Source organism: Ochotona curzoniae, unplaced genomic scaffold (genome assembly GCF_017591425.1).
Source record: "Ochotona curzoniae isolate NIBS_2020 unplaced genomic scaffold, NIBS_Ocur_1.0 contig_2692, whole genome shotgun sequence".
Lineage (NCBI taxonomy): Eukaryota > Metazoa > Chordata > Mammalia > Lagomorpha > Ochotonidae > Ochotona > Ochotona curzoniae.
This window is the reverse complement of record NW_024465556.1, coordinates 8203118-8222970: the sequence shown is the minus strand read 5'-3', so window position 1 is coordinate 8222970 and position 19853 is coordinate 8203118. Positions and strand designations below refer to the sequence as shown.

At 41.5% G+C, this 19853-nt stretch overlaps 1 protein-coding gene across 1 annotated transcript in view; it reads left to right on the top strand.

Moving 5' to 3' along the window:
- CCDC6 (coiled-coil domain containing 6) overlaps window positions 1–19853 on the top strand; it is a 101933-nt gene that overhangs the window by 41154 nt on the left and 40926 nt on the right. Inside the window, exon 2 of the mRNA XM_040975810.1 lies at window positions 12045–12194. Within this exon, the coding sequence (XP_040831744.1) occupies window positions 12045–12194 (150 nt within the window). The remainder of the gene's footprint in view (window positions 1–12044; window positions 12195–19853) is intronic.

The window sequence follows — 19853 nt, the reverse complement described above, 5'->3', positions numbered from 1 at the left end:
GTGCAGGGTCCCAAGGCTTTGGCCTGCCCTTGACTGCTTTCCCAGGCCACAAGCAGGGAGCTGGATGGGAAGTGGGCTGCTGGGACATGAACCAGCACCATATGGGATCCCGGTGTGTGCAAGGCGAGGGTTTTAGCCGCTAGGCTAGCATGCTGGGCCCCACCAGTGGTTTTTAATATGGAGTTTTGTAATCATTACTTTCATCTTATTTTGGAACTTCAATATTACTCCAAAAGGAACTTGATGCTGCTTGGTAGTTGATCCCTGTTGCTGCAGGCCTCCTCATCCTTCCCTGCCTCGATCCTAACCCAGCCTTACATCTCTCTGGACGCTTCTGTCAACAGGCTGCTGTGCTGTTGAAGTGGAAGCCAGCCTGCGTGTGGGCAGAGACCAAGTTCACAACGCAGGACGCGGCAGTCACGTAACAAGAAACCAGATTTCATGGGAAACACAGCAAAACAAAACAAAACAAATCACACCCAGCAAAGTCAGGTGAAGACAAAAATGCCCAGGATAAGAAACGAGATAACGGAATGTGGGCTGTACCAGCCGAGGCAGTTCCCAGGACTGGAATAGCCCAAAACCTAACCGCCATGTATTTGCCTCTGTATACCAAATCACTTGCCCCACCAGTGCTAAAAATAACTCCCACAACTGCTCTCAAGTCCCGGCACTTCTGGAGACAGCCATACTGGCAGGCCTGCGGAGGAAAAAGAAGTCCCTTTCCACAAGAGGCTATTGATTTCCCTAACACAGTCATCTGAGTTCTTCAGGGTCTGGTGTGTACCCTAGCATGTTGTTTCTGAGGTTTGTTCATATTGTAACATGTATCCATTATAGGGGCAAAGATGATTTATCCACCTTGATACTTACAGCCGTTTCTAAACTTTAAAAAAAAAATCTGTAGTATTTTAAACAAAAACAAGAATGGACCTTGCAACACATGGAAGTAAAAGTGTGACAGCACTTTTACTGGATTCCCTTCCCTTGGGAACAGAGTGCTGGCGCCAGGGTTGTGGCACAGCAGGTAAAGCTGCTGCTTAACCAGAGTGCCAGTTCTAGGTCTGGCTTTCCACTTCCAATCCAGCTTCCTGTTAATGCTCTGAGAAAGGCGGCAGAAGACAGATCAAGTGTTTGGGCTCCTGCCACCCATGTAGAAGACTAAGATAGAGTTCCTGGCTTTGGCCTGGTTAAGGTTTGGCTTTTGCAGCCACTTAGGGAGTGAACCAGCAATGGGAATATCTCTGTCTCTCTTTATCTTCTAAAGAAACAAATACACAAATAAATTAAAAAAAAAAAACTTTAAAAAGACCCAGTAATAGCACTGGTGCTATTACCATTCTACCTACTAGTAAATTTCATTCCCATTTCTTCTACCCACTTTTATTTTGCAGCTGTATTTACTCAACAGTCATTTATTCTGATTGCTTAAAGTTTTTCTGTGGCTTTTTTTCCCACTCAAAAATGTGTTTCATAGATTTATTCCAATTGCCTGTGGCTATAGTAATTTTGGTTTCAATGCTCTTTAATGTTTTTTACTTAAAGAGTTTCTCATCTGAATGTGTCTTTGGGGCTTTACCAGTTTTTTACTTAAGAACAGAGTGCAGTGAAGCTTTTGAACAGCTTCTTATGCAGGTGGCAAAGTTTCTTGAGGACCTTTACCTAGAGTAGAGCGAGAATGTTGGGCTTGTTTCAAGTACCTGTACTAATTCTCAATTCAATTATAATTACTACGTAAAACTTCTTTTTGGTTCACATCCTTATCAGCACTTGATATCAGACTTCTCAGTTTTGGCCAGGCTAGGTAACAGAAAATGGTGGTCATGATTCCTTCTGGGTTAGTTATAAGCGTGACTGTGACATTCTTAATTATTTTTGTTTAAATCTTTGTAGTTGCCCCTCATCTGTTCTGTGTGCTTTCCCTTGACTTTGTTCCATGTAGGTATCTATCACTGAGGGTGGCCTCTTTAGGGTCCTTTTCTCTGGCTGCCTTTAGGATTTTGTTTGTTTTTAAAGTTTGGTTATGTTGTATCTTGCTTGTTGTTTTCTGATAAAGGTTCTCTGAGCTTTCTGGATTTCTGTTCTCTTTTGTTGAATTTGGAAAATGTTTGCCGTATGTTTCACAATAATTCTTTATCTTCCTTTAGAACCTTGGTTCAATTTATATGGCTGTTTAGTATCATCTTATGGATGGTGAATATTTCTGCCTCTTTTTTTTTTTAATGTTGAACAATCTGAAAATGGCCTGAAACTTTCCTAATCCATGCCAAGTCTGTTAGTGCCATGGTGTCAGGTTCTTTCACTCTTGCCATTTATGTTCGCTTCTGCCTCTCCACAGATGTTCATGTATATTGTTTACCTTTTCCATCAGCTGCTTCAACAGAGTAAATGTGACTATTGGAAAAGCACTGTATGGTAATTCCTGTACCTGCCTGGTCGCTGAGTCTTCCCTGCTGTTAATTTAAGTTCTTGCCTTTTTACAGTTTTTGGTAGACTGCCAGACATCGTGTAAAAAGCAAGTAGAGATTGAAGGTAATAGTTTTTGTCCCTTTAAATGGTCACCCTGCTACCTCTGTTCGGTCATACTTATGGAGCTAAATTAATCTGCTCGATAATTGAATTGAGTTGGAATCTTTTTTGTTTTTTTTTTTTCCTTAAGATTTATTTTTATTGGAAAGGCAGATCGCATGTACAGAAACGAGAGAAAGAATGTTCTATCCACTGGTTCACTCCTCCATAGGGCTGTAACAGCCTCAGCTGAAGCAATCAGAAGCCAGGAAATAGGAGCTTCTTCAGGGTCTCTCATGAGGATGCAGGGTCCCAAGGCTTTGGGTCATCTTCTGCTTTCCCAGGCCATGAGCAGGGAGCCAGATGGGAAGTAGAGCAGCCGGACATGAACTTGCATCCATAGGGGATCCCGTCACTTGGAAGTTGAGAATTCAGCCTTTGAGCTTATCACCATGGGCCCAGTTCAAATCTTCTTAGTATTCTTTTTCATTTTACCACAGGCTTTAAATTCCTACAGTTGTTTCATACTTAGGCTAGAGCTTGAGATACCACACTTTCCTTCAGTGTTCATCTGTCATCTCAGCTTTTAGGACACCTTGAGTATGTGGGATCTGAATGTTTTGTGCTCTGATTCTTTCGCCAGCGGTCAAACACTGTTGCTCATTTGTGCTTGCTAGGTTCACTCTGCGGGCCAGAGGTAGGTCCAAGTTGCTTTGAAACACTCTAAGCTGGGCTAGGAGACACAAACTTTATCGAGACTTCTTTTTTACCCTGAAACTGAGGCTCTTAACTTGGGCCCTGCAGATTGGAAGGCTGTGGTTTTAGAGTGCCTTAGTGCAGTTTTTACTGCACTAAGAGTTCACTAAGAGTTAGTTCAGTACTACAACACTCACCCTTTTAAGGTAGTTCAATAGTTATGCAATGGTCCAGGGTTTTGTTCCCCTCCCCCAGCCCAAGCTAGCTGCAGCCCTAGTCAACTGCTGATTTAGTATTTGTCTTTGTGGACATTTCATATAAATGGCATCAAACAGCAGTACATGTCTCACCTCTTCCCCTTAGCATAACACTTTCAAGGTTCATACATGTAACATGTGCAATACTTCATTCTATGTCTGAATTATATTCTAGTATGAACACTATGTTTTGTCTACTCATCAGTGCATAGACATTTGAGCTGTTTCTGCTTTATTTGTTCATAATTAAATCTGCTACATACACTTGAGTTCAAAGTTTTATGTGGCAATGTTTTCAGTTTGTTCTAGTCTGTGTGTAGGAGTGGTGATATTGAGTAACAGGGATACCTATGTTTAACTCAGAGTTTATCACTGCCAGAGACCAAGTATCGCACCATTTTGTTTTCTCATTGGTCGTATGAGGAATAATAGCTATAATTTGATTAAAAAAATCTTTATCTATAGTGGGACAGGTTCCTTCTTGTTGTAATCCTCAGGAATTATTGCTTATCTTGGCACTTGTGCTTTAACACAATTTTTAAAAAGATTATGTATTTGAGAAGCAGAGATGAAAAGGCCAGGTAGACAAAACTCCCTTCTGTTGGTTCACTCCCCAAACAGCTGCAACAATCGAGTGTTTCAGGCTAAGGCCCAGAGTGAGGAACTCAGTCCAGGTCATGTCCATGGATAGCACAGACCCCATTCTTGAACTATCACCACTGCATTTTTTATAGCAATTTACCAAATTACTTACAAAGACCTGTTTATGTTTTGATGAAAAAGGAAAGGGATTCATGATGGGCAAAGAACAGACAGCTCCTTGATAGCAGGTGTTGGAATCTTTTCATGTGTTTGTTCTGCTAAACATATTTTGTTTCATATTTTTCATCATCCAGCTCTTGACTGTCATTGACTGATTTAGATACCTTGTACTTTTTATGACTGTGTTAGATCATGTTTTTTATTGTGTGTGGTGTATATACTGTGTCATGGCCTTTGTATTTGTCCTATGTGTTTTCATTTTCCATATAGTTTTACAATTTGGAGATAATGGCTGTTTCTTCCTTGCAGTCTTTATGTTCTTTTATTTTTTTACTGTGCCAGTAGAACTTCCTAAAAATGTGTTTTGTTTAGAATCAGATTAAGACAGGTAGTGTAATAACTATTCCATAACTATAGGGCATATAGAAGAGGGATGACCATTGCTTACTTAGTGCAACACTTTAATTGCAGCTCTTAGTTCTTATATCCAAATAAAGGTGAACTTTACTTTCCTTCAGCCCAAGTCTCAATCTGGTTATGTTAGACTGTTCAGACAAATTTTGATGACTGAATCTTTGTTCATTTTTTTTTTACATTAAAAAATTTCTTTTTTATTTGAAAGGCAGAGTAACAGAAGGGAGTGGAGAGCTACAGATCTTCCATTCACTGGCTTATTCCCTAAATATCCATAAAAGCTAGGGCTAGACTAAACTAAAAGCAAGAACCAGGACCTCCATCCAGGTTTCCTATTGAATGTCAGGAACTCAAGTGCTTGAGCCATCACCTGCTGCTTCCTGGGGTGTCCATTGGCAGGAAGCTTGATTGAAAACAGAGAACTTGTGGCTTGACAATCTTCAGCATGGAGGTACAGTGTCCCAAGCGGTGACTTCATTGCTGCACCAAGCACCTTCTTATTCGTAACTTCCCAAATAAAAGTTTTCCTCTTTTGACTCAGAAATCTTCCACTGTGGTTCTATTTATCCCTGAAACTCACGAGATGAATTCAGCCTAGGTCTGAAGTTCACATATTAGCTGTTGGTAGATGGACCTCAAGGTGTTGTATTTCTCATCATTGTCTTTTGACTAATGCTACTGTTGTTCAGTGGTTCATATGTTAGATGTTGTCTTTGTTAACTTTGCTTGCTTTTTATTTTTAAGCTCCTTTGGATGCTTTTTGAGTATAGGGCTGTTAGTGATGAACTCTTAATCTTTGTTTATATTGGAAGATAGTTTTTCTTAGTATCTTTAATCTTACTGTCTCTTCCTGTTGATATTGAAAAGTGGCTGCCAGTGTTGGCTGATTTGTGAATCATCTGTCCTTTCAAATTTTGAAGTTTTTGTCTTCCTGATGTGCAGTTGATGTGTGAGGTGTGGACTTTTCCACACTTGGAATGTTTTGTGATTCCCATGTGTATAGATTCAGATCTCATTAGTTCTTGGAAATTCTCAGCATACAAGCACCTCTTCCCCAATTTTTTCCTCTTTGCTGTCTGCTTACATATGCGTTAAGTCTTCTCATTTTTCTGTGTCCCTTTGTAGTCTTACACATCTTCCAGCTTCTTGTTTCTTTGTGTCATACTTGCCCACTTCAGCTTGTCTTTCAATTCTTCACTACTGAGCTGTGTCAAATTTACTAATGAAATGCAAAACCCAAGGTGAACTTAAACATCTGTTTCCAGAAGTTCTATTTTCTTGTTGAAACTTGCCTAGTTACTTTTAGTGGTCTCTTGCTGCTTTTTTCCTCATTTTAGTTCTTTTCAATATCTGTATAAAGCTATTAGAGTTTATGGGAATGTGGAAATCTGACACTTTGTGGGTTGTGAGAATGGAGTGCTTAGGAATATATATGGGAGTCATAGGTTGGTTTTATTTTGTTGTTCATTGATGGTTGATGTCCGTTCTGAGTGATTTTTGTTGGAGAGTGCAACATGAGGTTCTTCCTTCCAGGCGTATATTCTACTTGGTTTGGCATCTCATTTAGCCACTTGTTTTCAGACATTTTTATAACAGTATATTTAAGTAATATTTGAACAATTCTGCCATATTTCTTTGCATAGCTGTGCAGTAATTCTGCCTGTCTTCACTTTTAGTGAAATGAAACTCGAAAAGCCTTCACTGTTTGCATCAATCACTTCAGCTTCTCTCCCCAACCTTTTTTGAATCTTTTTGCGGGTTGACTCATGCAAGGCACTGCAATAAGCTCCTTGTGAATTGTTTTGGTTTGCATTTCCACCCAACCCAAGGGAAGGCACCATTGTTTTCCTGTAACAGAAGTGAGAACAGTACCCCAGAGGCCACAACAGTTAAGAGGACCTAACCACTTTGTACAGTAGGTGATCAGACATCAGATTCCGTTGTGCAAATGAACTTCCACCAAAGTGTGCTCTGTGCGCCAGTACTCCTTTGTCATTGGCCCATGAGGTAGTAAATTTATAAATCCAGTGTAAACACTCAGCAGCTTTTTCTAATGATTTCCCACTCTATATATAAAGCAAATGACTGGTGTGTTCATCTTTTTTTAAGGACTGTATGTGGAGCTGTGACCTAATCATGCAAAAAAAAAAACATACATAGAACATGTGTCCATCCTTGTAGACAGTGTGGGAACTAACTGGCGTTTCTCTTCAGGTTGCTTAGAGAGGCAAAGGTTGATAAAACTTCATAACTGGTTGGGTCCTTTTTTTAACCTCAAGACCTATGAAAGTGCTATTTTCTGTTTTGTCCTGCAGTCCTGTGAGTGGCCCAGTTGTTTAACCAGGCAGAATAGCACAGTTGTTGGGGACTTATAATGCTGCTATTCTGATCCCTCTGTATGCCAGTAACTTGCTGTCTGGGCTGGCATCAAGTAAATGACGTGAGTTCTTCAGTTTCTTCACTTTTAATTGCTTTTTCTGTAAGGTGGTCTGTCATATCTGGAGGAGACACAAATGGAGAACCATCATTCTCAGACATGCAATTGAAATCCTTTTCTTGAGTCTAACAGTAGCAAAGGGCAAAGGTACAGAGGGGCTTGTCTCCTGACCTGGTACTTAAATGATGGACAGATGACTTCAGGACAGCAGTTTGTATTGGTAGAACCATTGGTGTGATCAGTGTTTGAGTTATCTTGCAAGAGCCATCAGTATTTGTGAGTTTTGTTGAAACTCAAAGCATCTTCTCAAACAATCAAGGTGTGCAGTGATGCACCTGAAAATGATGGCTTAAAAAGAGCAGAGTTCTGCTCCATTGCCCAGCTGCTTACTGGACATTGCTTGCTATCCTCACTGTAATGGTTCCACCTGCTTTAGCAAGTTTGGAACTTAAACTATTAAAGTTCAGATCAAAAGTGACTACATGCAATAAAATGCTACATTTAACTAGCTAGAATACTTTTAGGTATGTTCTGAAATTTAATTAATTAAACTAATAAATGAGGCCTGTCTGAATTCTTCAGCGTTAAGGTTTCCAAATATCTTTCATGATTCTTTGTTAGGAAAACAAGTCACGTAATTTGTTTAGCCAGTGCAGATGTGTTATCCTGGCAGTTCTTTGAACTTCTCTGCTGATGATTTCCTTTACCTACAGCCGCCATCCATAGATATTGGCCTGTGAGTCCAGCTTTGGAGAGTTGTTCTTCCTCTGGCACTGCACACATGAATTGCCTCATCCCACACAATGTTGATTTTGGCACTTGGATTTTCTCATCATGCAGGGTATTTGAGTTCTTTTTTCAGTACTAAGCCTGCATCTCTAAAATGCCAGTGTTAAAAGAGCAGACATACTACACAGTGGCACTGGAATTTCCTGTCTTTTTTTTTTTTTTGCCCAGGTCATAACAGTAGATCAGAACAAGCCCTTGTTTCCCTTATCTAGAGAGAAGTTTGTTCATACTGAGATACAGCAACACAGGAGGAAAATCAAATGCACACAGGCACAAGAGAGAGAGAATATGGAATTGTTTTCTTTTACTGGTTCACTGCCCAGTTGGGCACACAGCTTTGGCTGGGTTAATCTGAAGCCAGGAGCCAGGAGTTCCACCTCTGTCTCCCATATGGGTAGAAGGAAGCTACATACATGAGCCATCAGCACTATCTCCCAGGATTTGCGTTAGCAGGAAGCTAGATCAGAAGCAGAACTGAGATTCGATTCTAGGTACTCCAGTATACGTTGCAGGCTTCTCGAGCGGTATCTGAACTCTTCGAGTAATAAGTGTTTACTAAGAACTCCTTTGCTGGCTGTTACACCCAGACGGCTGGGTAAAGTTTTCTAGAGGACATGTTGAATTTCTCCTATCCCAAGGCCATGTAGTTTTTATTTCTCTTATGTTGAAGTCTTAAAAGGGTTGGGAAAGAATGCTGGGTAAGTGCTTTGTAATCTAGGACTCAGGTTGATAGATATGGGTATCCTCTTTCAACGAGTTTGTAATATATTCACCTTTTCATTATTTGAAAGTTTGCAGAATGAAAAGCAAACCTTGATGACTTTATTTTGCTTTAGAAATATAGCTGTGAGTTGGAATTTGGCTATGTTGAGTTATGCTCAGATTGTCACATACCTTGGTCTGCTGTTGAAACCTGATGTTAAGATTTCATCAGGCAGCCTGTTTTATCTCCCTTCTGGTCACCTGTTGTCCAGCTGACTCCTCCTGTCCTGAAAATGGGGGATGGGGGACTATTTCATTGCCTTTAAGCTACTGTCTGCCTGGCTCCTTCCTGGCTTCCTGTAGAGGGAACTAACTTGGGAGACAGTGACTTCAGAAAGCTTAAATGAAACTACCAATCTAAGTGAGGGAAGAAGCAAACAGGGCCAAGTCAGATGGAGGTGCTGTGGCACAGCTTGGGTAGACCCACAGGGAGTAGTCGCATAGACAGTCCTGTCTTCCTTGATGGGGATGTACTTTCGCTGGTAAAACAGGTTTACCCACCTTGTCAGTCAATTCACCTGATTTAATTTTCTCTGAGGCTGTATTGATACCCATTTTTGTCATTAGTTCTCATTTGTGTGTTCATTGCTAAGGTGATCTCTGCCATTTAGAAAAAGAGGGAGCTGGGACTTTTCCCTTTGGGGAATTGTGTCCTGAATCTTTTATCTGGGTATTCAGATTCTATGGGAGACAGAATCACAGCTCCCAACTGAAACTACGGACACAAGTCAGCTAAAGGCAGCCTCTGAGAAAGCGTGTATTAGGCCAACGTGAACCTCATATTAAGTCAATGGACTTGAACAAGCTTTGTTAGAAAAATTCACGTGGTGGTCCTGGGAGTGGCGTTGTCTGTTGATGACTTTGCCTAGAATTAATAGACTGTTCCAAACAGCTAATAATTTTCATTGTCAAAATCGCAGCCTTCCAAGACACATGATGTGTCACCCTGGAAGGTGAAGGTCCTTTTAGAGCAGGCCTGACTCTTCATGTCCCTTTCTCCATCCTTTCACAGCTTTCCTGCTCACCCTGGGAGCAGCTGCACAGGAGACCAGTGTCTGAACTAGACCCTATAGGTTACCAGAATCTTTGGTGTAAAACTCAACATGTAATTTGGCTGGCATAGTCTTTGAAAGCATACAATTTTATGATTTTGAGCATGTTCTGAAAGTTATGTCCAACAGTAGCACTAATTCCACAGGATTTTCAACATGGCCCAAATGGAGCCATCCTGGGCGGCAGTGATTGTGCAGCTCCTATGGACAGCTGCTCGTCTCTCTGTCTCAGGCCCTTTCCTACCTTAGCCTGAAGTCTGTTGTATCTCTAGTTTAATGGTTGGGTGAAATGGAGAGGGGACGCTTCACAAATAAACTTCTGGGGGTTATTTTCAGTTTTTGTTCAGAATAACTTGTTGGCAGTGAGGGCCTGGGTGAAAGAGAAGGTAACCTGCAGAAATCTCTGAATGCTGATCCCTTTGTTGTTTATGGTCATGATTATGCTGTGTAAGTTCTCAAAACTATGAAACTTGCCCTTTCCATTTATTCTCTTTCCTTTAAGGAACAAAAGAAAAAGCAGCAGGGCAGCAGGCATGTGGCCTGTAGGTTATATGTTCAGCCTGGGTTTGATCTCCAGCTCCGCTTCCGGGTTCTAGCTTTCTGCTAATGGCCACTGTGAAAGGCACTGGGATGTCCCAAGTCATTGACTTGCTGCATCCATCATGGGTGACCTGGAGTTAGTTCCCAGTTTGTGGTCCTGGCCTGGCCTAGATCTAGTAGTTACAAACATTTGGGAATTGAGCCAGCTCATGAAAATTTTCTATTAATATCTCTGTCTACCAATAGATATTTATAATTTTTTTTAGAAAAATCTGTGATAATGTGCAGATCATTGAATTTAACCAGATAATGAAATTGATGTGTGGCCAGCACCCTTTTGAATTAAATCCAGAATCACTAACAAAATCATTGAGGTTCCTCTTGGCTTTCTGTTTTTGTGACTTCTAGGATACTCAGAATAAAATTCTACAATACTTTGGCAATCAGAAACAGAAAATACAGGTAGTTTGAATGGACTGAGGCCTTGGATTGTGTGTCCAGCAAGCCTGAAGTATAAATTCTTTGTTTTACAGCCTCTTGCATTAGTGGCAGATCCTGAACACAAATGGAAATTGATTGGAAGGCTAGCAGAGGGACCAGGCCTCAGCAGTTGAATTTGCAAGAGCTAACAAAATAAGAGGCAAGCAGGTGCTCAGGCTGATGGACATCACCTATGGCCCCTTTGATGGAGAGCAGGGTGTGGGTGGGTGGGTGGGTGTGTATGTCACAGAATCCATGGGTAATGAGTGCTTGGAAAGTCCTGGTACCAAAAATGGACCTTGTAGTACTTGTTAGATCTTTTCACCTTACAAGGTACCTTGTTTCTCTTGCCCATCTGGCTCTGTTGCATTATTTTAAGTGACAATTATTTAAAATTGCTGCAGGCTTACAATTCATGTAGCTTTTCCACTTGGCAGATACAACAGGAGTGCATTATTAGGGATAAACACATCAAAATGCTGTGGTTTACAAAAATACCTTGGATAGAGTTGAGTCCTTTGAAACAAGGGTATTCTTTTGGAAAAGATAAGTTTCCTTCAGAAATACTTGAGTTTTTCTGTATAGACAATGTGAGGGAAGATGAAGCAACAATCTGGACAACATTCTGTTTTCAATTGAATTAGGCCTGATTTCTTTGCTTCTGTGTTGCAAAAATTGAGTGAGTGGCTTCACCACCCAGAAATGAAATTCCTCTCGTTGGCCCTCAGCCTTTAACTGCTAGATTCCCACTGTCTTATAATGTCTCCCTTGATACCCTTGGTTCCTTCTAGAAACTGTTGGTGTATTTGTGTGTGTGTGTTTGCTTTTTAATGACAAACTGTAAAGAGGTGGGGTTTTTTTGTTTGGTTTGGTTTTTTTTTTCTTTTTAGATGACTTGAGTTTTTCTGTCCTAGGTAAAAAACAATGTTGCTCAGATGTTTTCCTGATAAACCTTTCAGACATAATTACATGTGGGGAGTTGCTGTGAGCCAGTTATGTGCACATGACCTTGTTGGCCATGTGAAGAGCTTTCTGTATTCCAGTTATTGTTTTGGTGTTGCTTCGTACAGACTGTGAGCCAATGGTTATTAATTTCTGTGAAATAACGTTTTCTGAAGGAGGAATGCGCACAATACAGGGAGGCCCTGTGGGCAACAGCTAGATGGGTTTTTGTGGCCACTGCTGTGTTCTGTTTTGTACTTCTTGGGTGTGTTGGCTCACAGTTAAAAATAGAGCTGTAGTTAAAATGGGTGCCCTTGCTGGAAATAAGAACTACATTTCAATTAGTAAATTTCCTGTTTCCTTACCATGTGTTTTTGTTTTGTTCTCTTTAAAAAATTTTAACAGCAAGCCAGGGCTGAGCAAGAGGAAGAATTCATCAGTAACACGTTATTCAAGAAAATCCAGGCTTTGCAGAAGGAGAAAGAGACGCTGGCTGTCAATTACGAAAAGGAGGAAGAGTTTCTCACTAATGAGCTCTCCAGAAAATTGATGCAGGTAAATTATCTTCTCTGCCCTCTCATTTTCTTTGCCTGTTTTTCCTCTCTAGGAAATAAAAGTACTTTGAGGTTATAGCTGAATATCTTTGGATCCTAAAATACCAGATTAGGATGGCTACAGCTTCGTCCTCAGGACACTGTCTATATCATTTGTTTTGGATAAGAGAAGCATTTGTACCTGGAGTGTTTAAAAACAAATATTGGGTCCAGCACAGTGGTCTAACAGCTGAAGTCCTCACCTTGAACGCACCGGGATCCCATATGGTCACGGGTTCTAATCACAGCAGTCCTGCTTCCCATCCAGCTTCCTGCTTGTGGACTGAGAAAGCAGTTGAGGATGGCCAAAAGCTTTGGGTTCCTCCACTCACATGGGAGACCCAGAAGAAGCTCCAGTCTCCTGGTTTGGTATTGGAGCAGCTCCAGCCATTGTGGTCACTTGGGGAGTGAACCATGAGACAGAAGATCTCCTCTCTGTCTCTTCTCTCTGTATATCTGACTTTGCAATAAAAATAAATCTTAAAAAAAAAAAATTGATGGGGCCAGCATTGTGTCACAGTAAGATAAGCCAACTCCTGCAATGCTGGCATCCCCAAGGAGACCAGCATGAGTTCTGATGTGCACTGCTGATGTCCCAGGGAAGGCAACAGATAATACCTCAAGTACTTTGCCCCTGCACCTACATGTGACCATGATGGAATTCCAGGCTCTTGAGGAAGACCTTCGTCCAATGATTCAGTCCCCAAGTGAGCACAACGGCCAGTACTGTGCTGATCCAAAGCCAGGAACCAGGAACCTCTTCTGGGTCTCCCACATGGGTGCAGGGTCCCAAAGCTTTGGGCCATCCTTGACTGTTTTCCCAGGCCACAGGCAGGGAGCTGGATGGGAAGTGGAGCTGCTGGGATTAGAACTGGCGCCCATATGGGATCCTGGCGTTTTCAAGGTGAAGACTTTAGCTGCTAGGCCACACCGCCGGGCCCAGCTGCTGCTTTTCTTATCCAGCTCCCTTCTCATGTTCTGGTAAGGCAGCAGATGGTGGCTCAGGTCCTTGGGTCCCTGGACCCACAGGGAAGACCTGACTTCCAGTGGGCCCAACTCCAGCTGCTGCAGCCATTTGTGGGACCAGAGGCAGGGGAAGGTGAACCAATAGAGGAAAGATCGCTATCTGCTCTTTGTAAAACTCTACCTTTCCAATAAAAATTTAAAAAATATTTCTTAAAATGAGTATTATGAAAGTTATGCATGGATTTTGAAGTGTGTGACCAAAAGTAAACTTACCTGTTCATTCCACTATTCCATATACTTTTTGATGTACCCTTGTATAAAGCGTTTTCAAAGTAAGGGAATTGACAGCAGCATGAGAGTTTTTGCTCCTTTTTTGTTAAATTGTTACTAACATAAAGTTCTTGGCCATAAAGGCAGGACTTTTGCACTAAAATAAGAGACTGTTAAGTAAAGTGAGGGAAAGAAAGTTACTGTGGCTAAAATTGCACATGTTCAGCCATGTTTAAAGGGTCACGTTTTGCTGAACAGACTCTAGATTGTTACTGAAAGAATAATGGTCATTGCTAACAGGGAGAAGATACCACACAAAACAGGCAAGTTTTATTTGTCTAGTACATCCTTCATTTTCTTTTATTGTACCAAAGTAAAGTTTGCTTAGGGAAATTAGTTGGGAAGTAACTTAGTATGAGCTTCAGATTGGTAGATCAGAGTTTTTGGTGAGTATACATTCTCCAAAAATCTGAGCCGGTATAAAATTACTGCAAGAAGAGTGTCATCACTAGATTAATGCCTATGAGGAAACACTCCCCATCCACCAGCATTACTGCCAGTTTCATTAGTTAGATTGAAGTACTTATCTTAGTATGTGATAAGGTTGTTGAAACTTATTGTATATGGATAGTACCTATTTAGTAAGCTATATGAAACCTTACAAAAATTCTGTAAATTACTTTCTTACCTCCCCACATATGATTCTGTAAGAGAATACTTAAGCTTGGATGTATAAACTTTAATGTTAAGACTACACCTGATGCAGCTCACTCTACCTCTGTCTTACATTCTAAGTGTGGACCTAATGGCTGATTAGAGATACTGTAATAGTCTTCTGTGAAATCCAACTTATGGGAGAGCTGTTAATGAGAAGAGACAGAAACCCCAGGCATTTATTCTTGTAGAGAGTTACTGTACTGGAACTCTTCATTGATTATTTTGGGTTGTGGAGTAGAGATAAAAGGAGAAGGTTAGTTCACCATGACAGTGTTAGGCAACTTATCCTGAGTAGTGCTTTGGAGTTGTATATAGGGATGCAATTACATTTTGTTTTTCCTGAGTTTAGTATGTAATCAGGTACTTTTTTTTTTAATTTAATAGAAAGGGAACTGCTGTCTCCTGATATATTCCCAAATACCCACACAGCTGGAACTGAGCTAGGCCAAAGCCAGGGGATAGGAATTCAATTCAGGTCTCCACCATGTGTGCCAAGACCCATTACTAGAGCCATCATTTCTTTAGTTGAGATGAGAGCTGGGGCTCTAACCCACTTATTCCGGTATGGGATGTGCGCCTTAACCTGTGTCCTTACCCCTGAGCCAGTTGGCCATCCAATAAGCACTCTAGCAAGATTATTTCTAGTGTGAATGCTTGTGTAGTTTATGCTTGGCTTCCCAATCATTTACCATAACCCTCTGCTTTTCAGAGACACTGGTATCCCTTAAGATAAAAGGGAATGAAAGTGCACAAGCCATGTTCAGTAGGCAAGAAAGTTAAAGGAGTAAAAACACTTGCCATGAGAAACCTTATCCTTTAAATTTAAACACTATAAATAATGTGTAAGCCTGGAGAAATAATGATTCCCTCCCTCCCCCATAATTGTTACAGCTAAAGAAAAAATCTGCTTATCAGAACGACAAAAAACTGCATAAGAAACTTAGAGAAACAGGTTTCTGTGAACAGACTAAATATTATAAACAAACAAAACCTTAAAAACTGTTTTGACCACAAGTAGTATGTAGTATGTGGCTCTAGTCTTCATACCGCCATGAGCTATTGATCCTCGGGACAGTCAGTGTGATGATGGAGGTCTGAGGACACGGGGGAACTCCAGATGGCTGGTTGATGTATGTTGTGTAGACTCTAGATGGATGCCCCAGCATGTCCTGGAGTTAAGCTCTCATGCATCCCACCCAGCTTCATTTTTCAGCTCTCTGCTGTTTTCAAGCTTATAATTTGGTAGCATTAAGCACATTCATATTGTTGTGTAACCATCTCCACCAGCCACCCCTGGAACCCTCCCAGACTGAAACCCAGGCACCAGTTAACGGTAATCCCTCCTTGCCTTTGCCTGGTTTTCTGGCTTTTGAAAGGGGAAAGGAGGTTGGTCTTTGACAGTTTCTCAGGCAGTATCCATTTGGCTGCGTGGCAGATGTGTTGCTTGGCCTGCCCTCTGTCTTGTGAAGAACGTGCGCGAGCCTGCCCTCTGTTGGTGATGGTCCAGCGATCTCATGGCTGCACTGAGAGTGCTGTCTGGTTTATGAAACATTGACGAGGCTCCCAGTACACATTCCCTAATGGTTTCAATCAGTCCTTTGTTGAATACCCACATTTTCTGCCACCCAACATGGAAGTATTGCTCTCCATCTGGAAGATTTTTAGAGTAATTGATACCAATGGGCTTTTCCAGTGATGTAATTACTTTAATATGGCTTTCTAGGATGTTCGCTTCTGAATAGGACTTTATTATGAGGAGCCTGCTAAGAGAAACCATACTGCATGTGTCACCAGTAGACAAATGGGTGAATTGACCTGTTCACTGGAAACTGCTGAGCATTTTTCATCCAAAGGCCATGACACTATTTATAGGACAATTTTTGTTTCATCATCCAGCTTTCGCTGTTATCTCTTGATAGTGTTTGCTCAGTGCTTTTATGTGCATTTCAAAGGGATTCTTTGATCCTGAGGACACAAAGAGAATATTGCTATAGAGGAGACATATGCCTTCCTATCTGTCATGGCCAAACTGGTATCCAATACCTTTAAAAACTGACTCTAGTTTGCCTTAGATGAGAAGTCATCCGTGTGCCTTGTTAGGGAGATAAACAACTCCAGACAGTTGATCTCCCCCAAAACAAGCAAAATCAAAAACAAAAGAGAACCTGGAGCTTTTGTGTATACCCAATGGACAGACAAGAAATTGTATCTTCATTTTGGGAAAGCAGTTTTCTGAAAAGCCTACATCTTTCCAAGTCCACATTGTTTTTTAGGAAAATTCCCCATTGATTAGTGAGTTGTACAAACAGAAAACCTCAACTAATTCTGCTAAGTCCAGCACTAGCTCTACAATGTCTTGAAAAGAAGTAGAGTTTAGTCATTATTTGTCATCCAAAATTGCAAGAAATGTTTTTATAACGAAATGTTTCATCAGAAAGTGATACACAGCTTTCTCATTAGGACAGAAAAGTCTAAAGAGGTGCTGTCATGCCAGGAGCACGTGTGCTTGAATGCAGAGCTTACGGGTTGTGGCAGTTTTCTTGGTACCTCTTCCAGTTTTATAAAAGCAACATTCATTCCCTTAGTAACTACAAAATGTTTTTTAACAAAGGAAATTGTGCAGTGTTTGTGCTTGTTCCGTCTTCAAGTTTTGAAACTCTGTCTGCCCCTGAGCGTGGGGGCTTTGAGCCTGCTCTCACAGCTGCAGCTTGGTTGGAGATGCTGATGAATCCCCTTGCTGAAGAGTCGGGCTCATAGACCCCTGATAGGAGGCTCCGTACTGCCCATTGCATTCAGAGCGGGTATAGTCAGAATGCTCTAATAATTAGCTTAACTGTCTTTCCATTCTTTGTATGATTCACTCCACTGGCCACCTGTCATAAAACTGTTAACTACCAGTCACTGATGCCAACCGAAAGCCCTGTCATTGCTGTGATTGATGTTGGTTTCAGCACTTGTGAATTTTACCACCTGCTTCTATGTAAACCTGATGGAGGTTTATTTCCTGCTCTCTGCTGAGCCTGCTCAGACTTGCTGCCTGTTCTCATTTGAATAACCACCAAACCCCAAAGTTAATGAATACTTTGAAAAATATATATATACATGTGTGTATCTGTCTAAGAACACAAGAGTAAGAAAGTGCTGGTTATTACATATCCCTCAAATTTCGATTTAATTCAACTTTGAAATTTTAAACCTTAAAATGAATGGATAAGTAGTATTGCAGTTATGTTTATGTTTGAAAAATCCAAAACACTATGTTTATGATAATTTGGTTTAATTAATATAATGAGAATAGGTCTTATGTATTTCACAGATACAATTCCAAGAAGATAACCACAGTTTCTTCCCTACCTCCAAATTATTATACTTGGGTCCTAATGGTGAATACATTATTACTGATGATTCAAAGTAAGAAGGATCTTCACAAAGATCTTGGAAAACACAGATTATAGAAACACTGCCTGGTTCTCAAGCCTGTTGGCATCAAAACTGCCTGATCTTTGAATCCCATCTTCATGAACTTCTTGAGGTTGTAGTTAAGAAGTATTCTGGGTCTCATGGTGAATGGCATGGATGGTGATTGTTACTGATTTCATCCCTGAGGGATGAAGAGCGTTTCTAGCCTCAATAGACAGATGATGTAGGAAGGAAATGCTGGGCCAAAGCCTCTGCAACAGCTGCTATTAACAAACGCCTTGTGGCTGAGCAGTTTTAAAGGGTTGTCATTCGGCAGCATCACTCTCCCATCTGCTTTGTACGGGAGGAAGATGCATCAAGTCCTCCATCAGCCTCATCTTCCTCCCAGAGGGGTTCTCCCTCAGTGTTGGGCTGGCTGCTGCTTTCCAGTCCATCCCGGAGGGTTAATATTTTTCCACCAGAGCTTATACTTCCCCAGAAAGGGAGTGGCTGTGAAGAGTGGGGAATGTCTGCAGCCCCCAGACGTGACTCTGGATTCCCAGTGTACTTCGCATTCAGCATGTTCTCCGGAAGCTGTGGCTGCCTCTCCCCCCTGGTTTTCCAAGTCACTAATATGGAAAGGAAATGAATTTGCACCGGCAGCAAAATCACGTGTGAGGGGATAAATAATGCATGACATTCTGCTCGCTCTGTTCGTTTCGGGGGGCACCGTGGTTAAGGCACTAATGCAGATTGAAGTTCATTCTTCATAAGGGTGGCTAGGTGTGTGGCCCTTTTGCCTAGTAGTTTTTTGGGGTTTTCCCCCCTTTTTTCAGTGCCATGACTACTGGCCATGAGTAAATGACTGTCACATGATAGCTTTCAAAAACAGTTGAGATAGAATTCTTGTTTTCTTTCCAAATTATCTGAATCTCCGCTTTGTCTGATCTTCGTTTCATTCTGTGGAGCAAGGGAGTTTATGTGCTGCCTTCACAATGCATCTGCACCTAGCTGCCAGGTGGTTGTTCATTGATTTGAAATGCTGCAGCCACCAGTGAGCCATAGGGAGATGCAGAGCTTTCCTGTGTTTGCAGCCTGCCAGAGATCACTTAGTACACGTAGCTGATTGTTACGATTAGAAAATAGAATCAACTTTAAGTGATTTTAGTCTTAGGAAGCTGCTTAGCTTCTGTGAAAGCACATGTGGGCGAGCACGTGTGTGTGTGTGCGTGTGAGCCCGCACGCTCCTGGACAGGTGCTAATCTTAACGCTAGATTTGGTGTTTGGGCACAGATTCCAAAAGGAATAAGAGTAGAAGCTTCCCACGCCGATTGCTTTGACATGTGAGAAGAAAACAAACCTAAAATGCGGCCCAGAAAGTAAAGGTGGAAAGAAAATGAAGGCAAGAATGGAGAGGTGCTACTAGTGTGGAAGGTTGCTCTGTTGGCCAGTGTCAGTGAGGAGGCATGATCCCTTCTGGGTGGAAAGAGGGTCTCTTCTGTTAGCAGGGCCGCTGGTGGACTTCAGCCATCACTGCAAATGCTTCATTTATTTCTTCCTGAGATAGAGCTCTTGCCTGCTGGTTCACCCTGCAGTGCTCACATAGGCCAAGGAGAATCTAAATCCAAAGCTGGCTTAAGGGACACTCAATGCAGTTGTCCCGTGTGGGTGGCAGGAACCCGATCACCTCCCCCAGGGATCTGTATTAGCAGGAAGCTGGAGTCTGGGGCTGGATGTGGCCGCATCCTAACCACTGGACTAAACACCTAATCCCAGACACAATGCTAGATGTTTTACAAGCTTCATGGTTATAATTGCTGTAGTTTTACTTTTGATTTAGTTTGAAATCAGTTCAGTCACTACCTCAAAATAAAGCTATATCCTGCTATCTTTACCTTCCTTGAAGATGAAGGCTTTTGTTTTGAATATCTAGTATGTCTGCCTAGAATACATTTTATGGTGCCAGGGCACTGGATTCCTCAGAAGAAATGAACTTTTACAAAATGAGTTTTCCATATAGCAGGTAGAATCCAGAGGCTGAAGGACTCTTGTGGTACATCATTTTGTTAAGATGTAGTTTTAGTCTTAATGTTTTGTTTTGTTTGCTTTTTTAAAGAGACAAATTTGTCTTGAAAGGCAGAGTGAGACTGAGATCCTCTGTCTCCATAAATGTCCGTAATGGCCCACCCCTGGGCCTCCTGCCAGACCTCCACTGAGTGTGCCAGAGCTCAAGAACTTGGGCCCATTTGCTGCTTTCCCAGGCACCTTA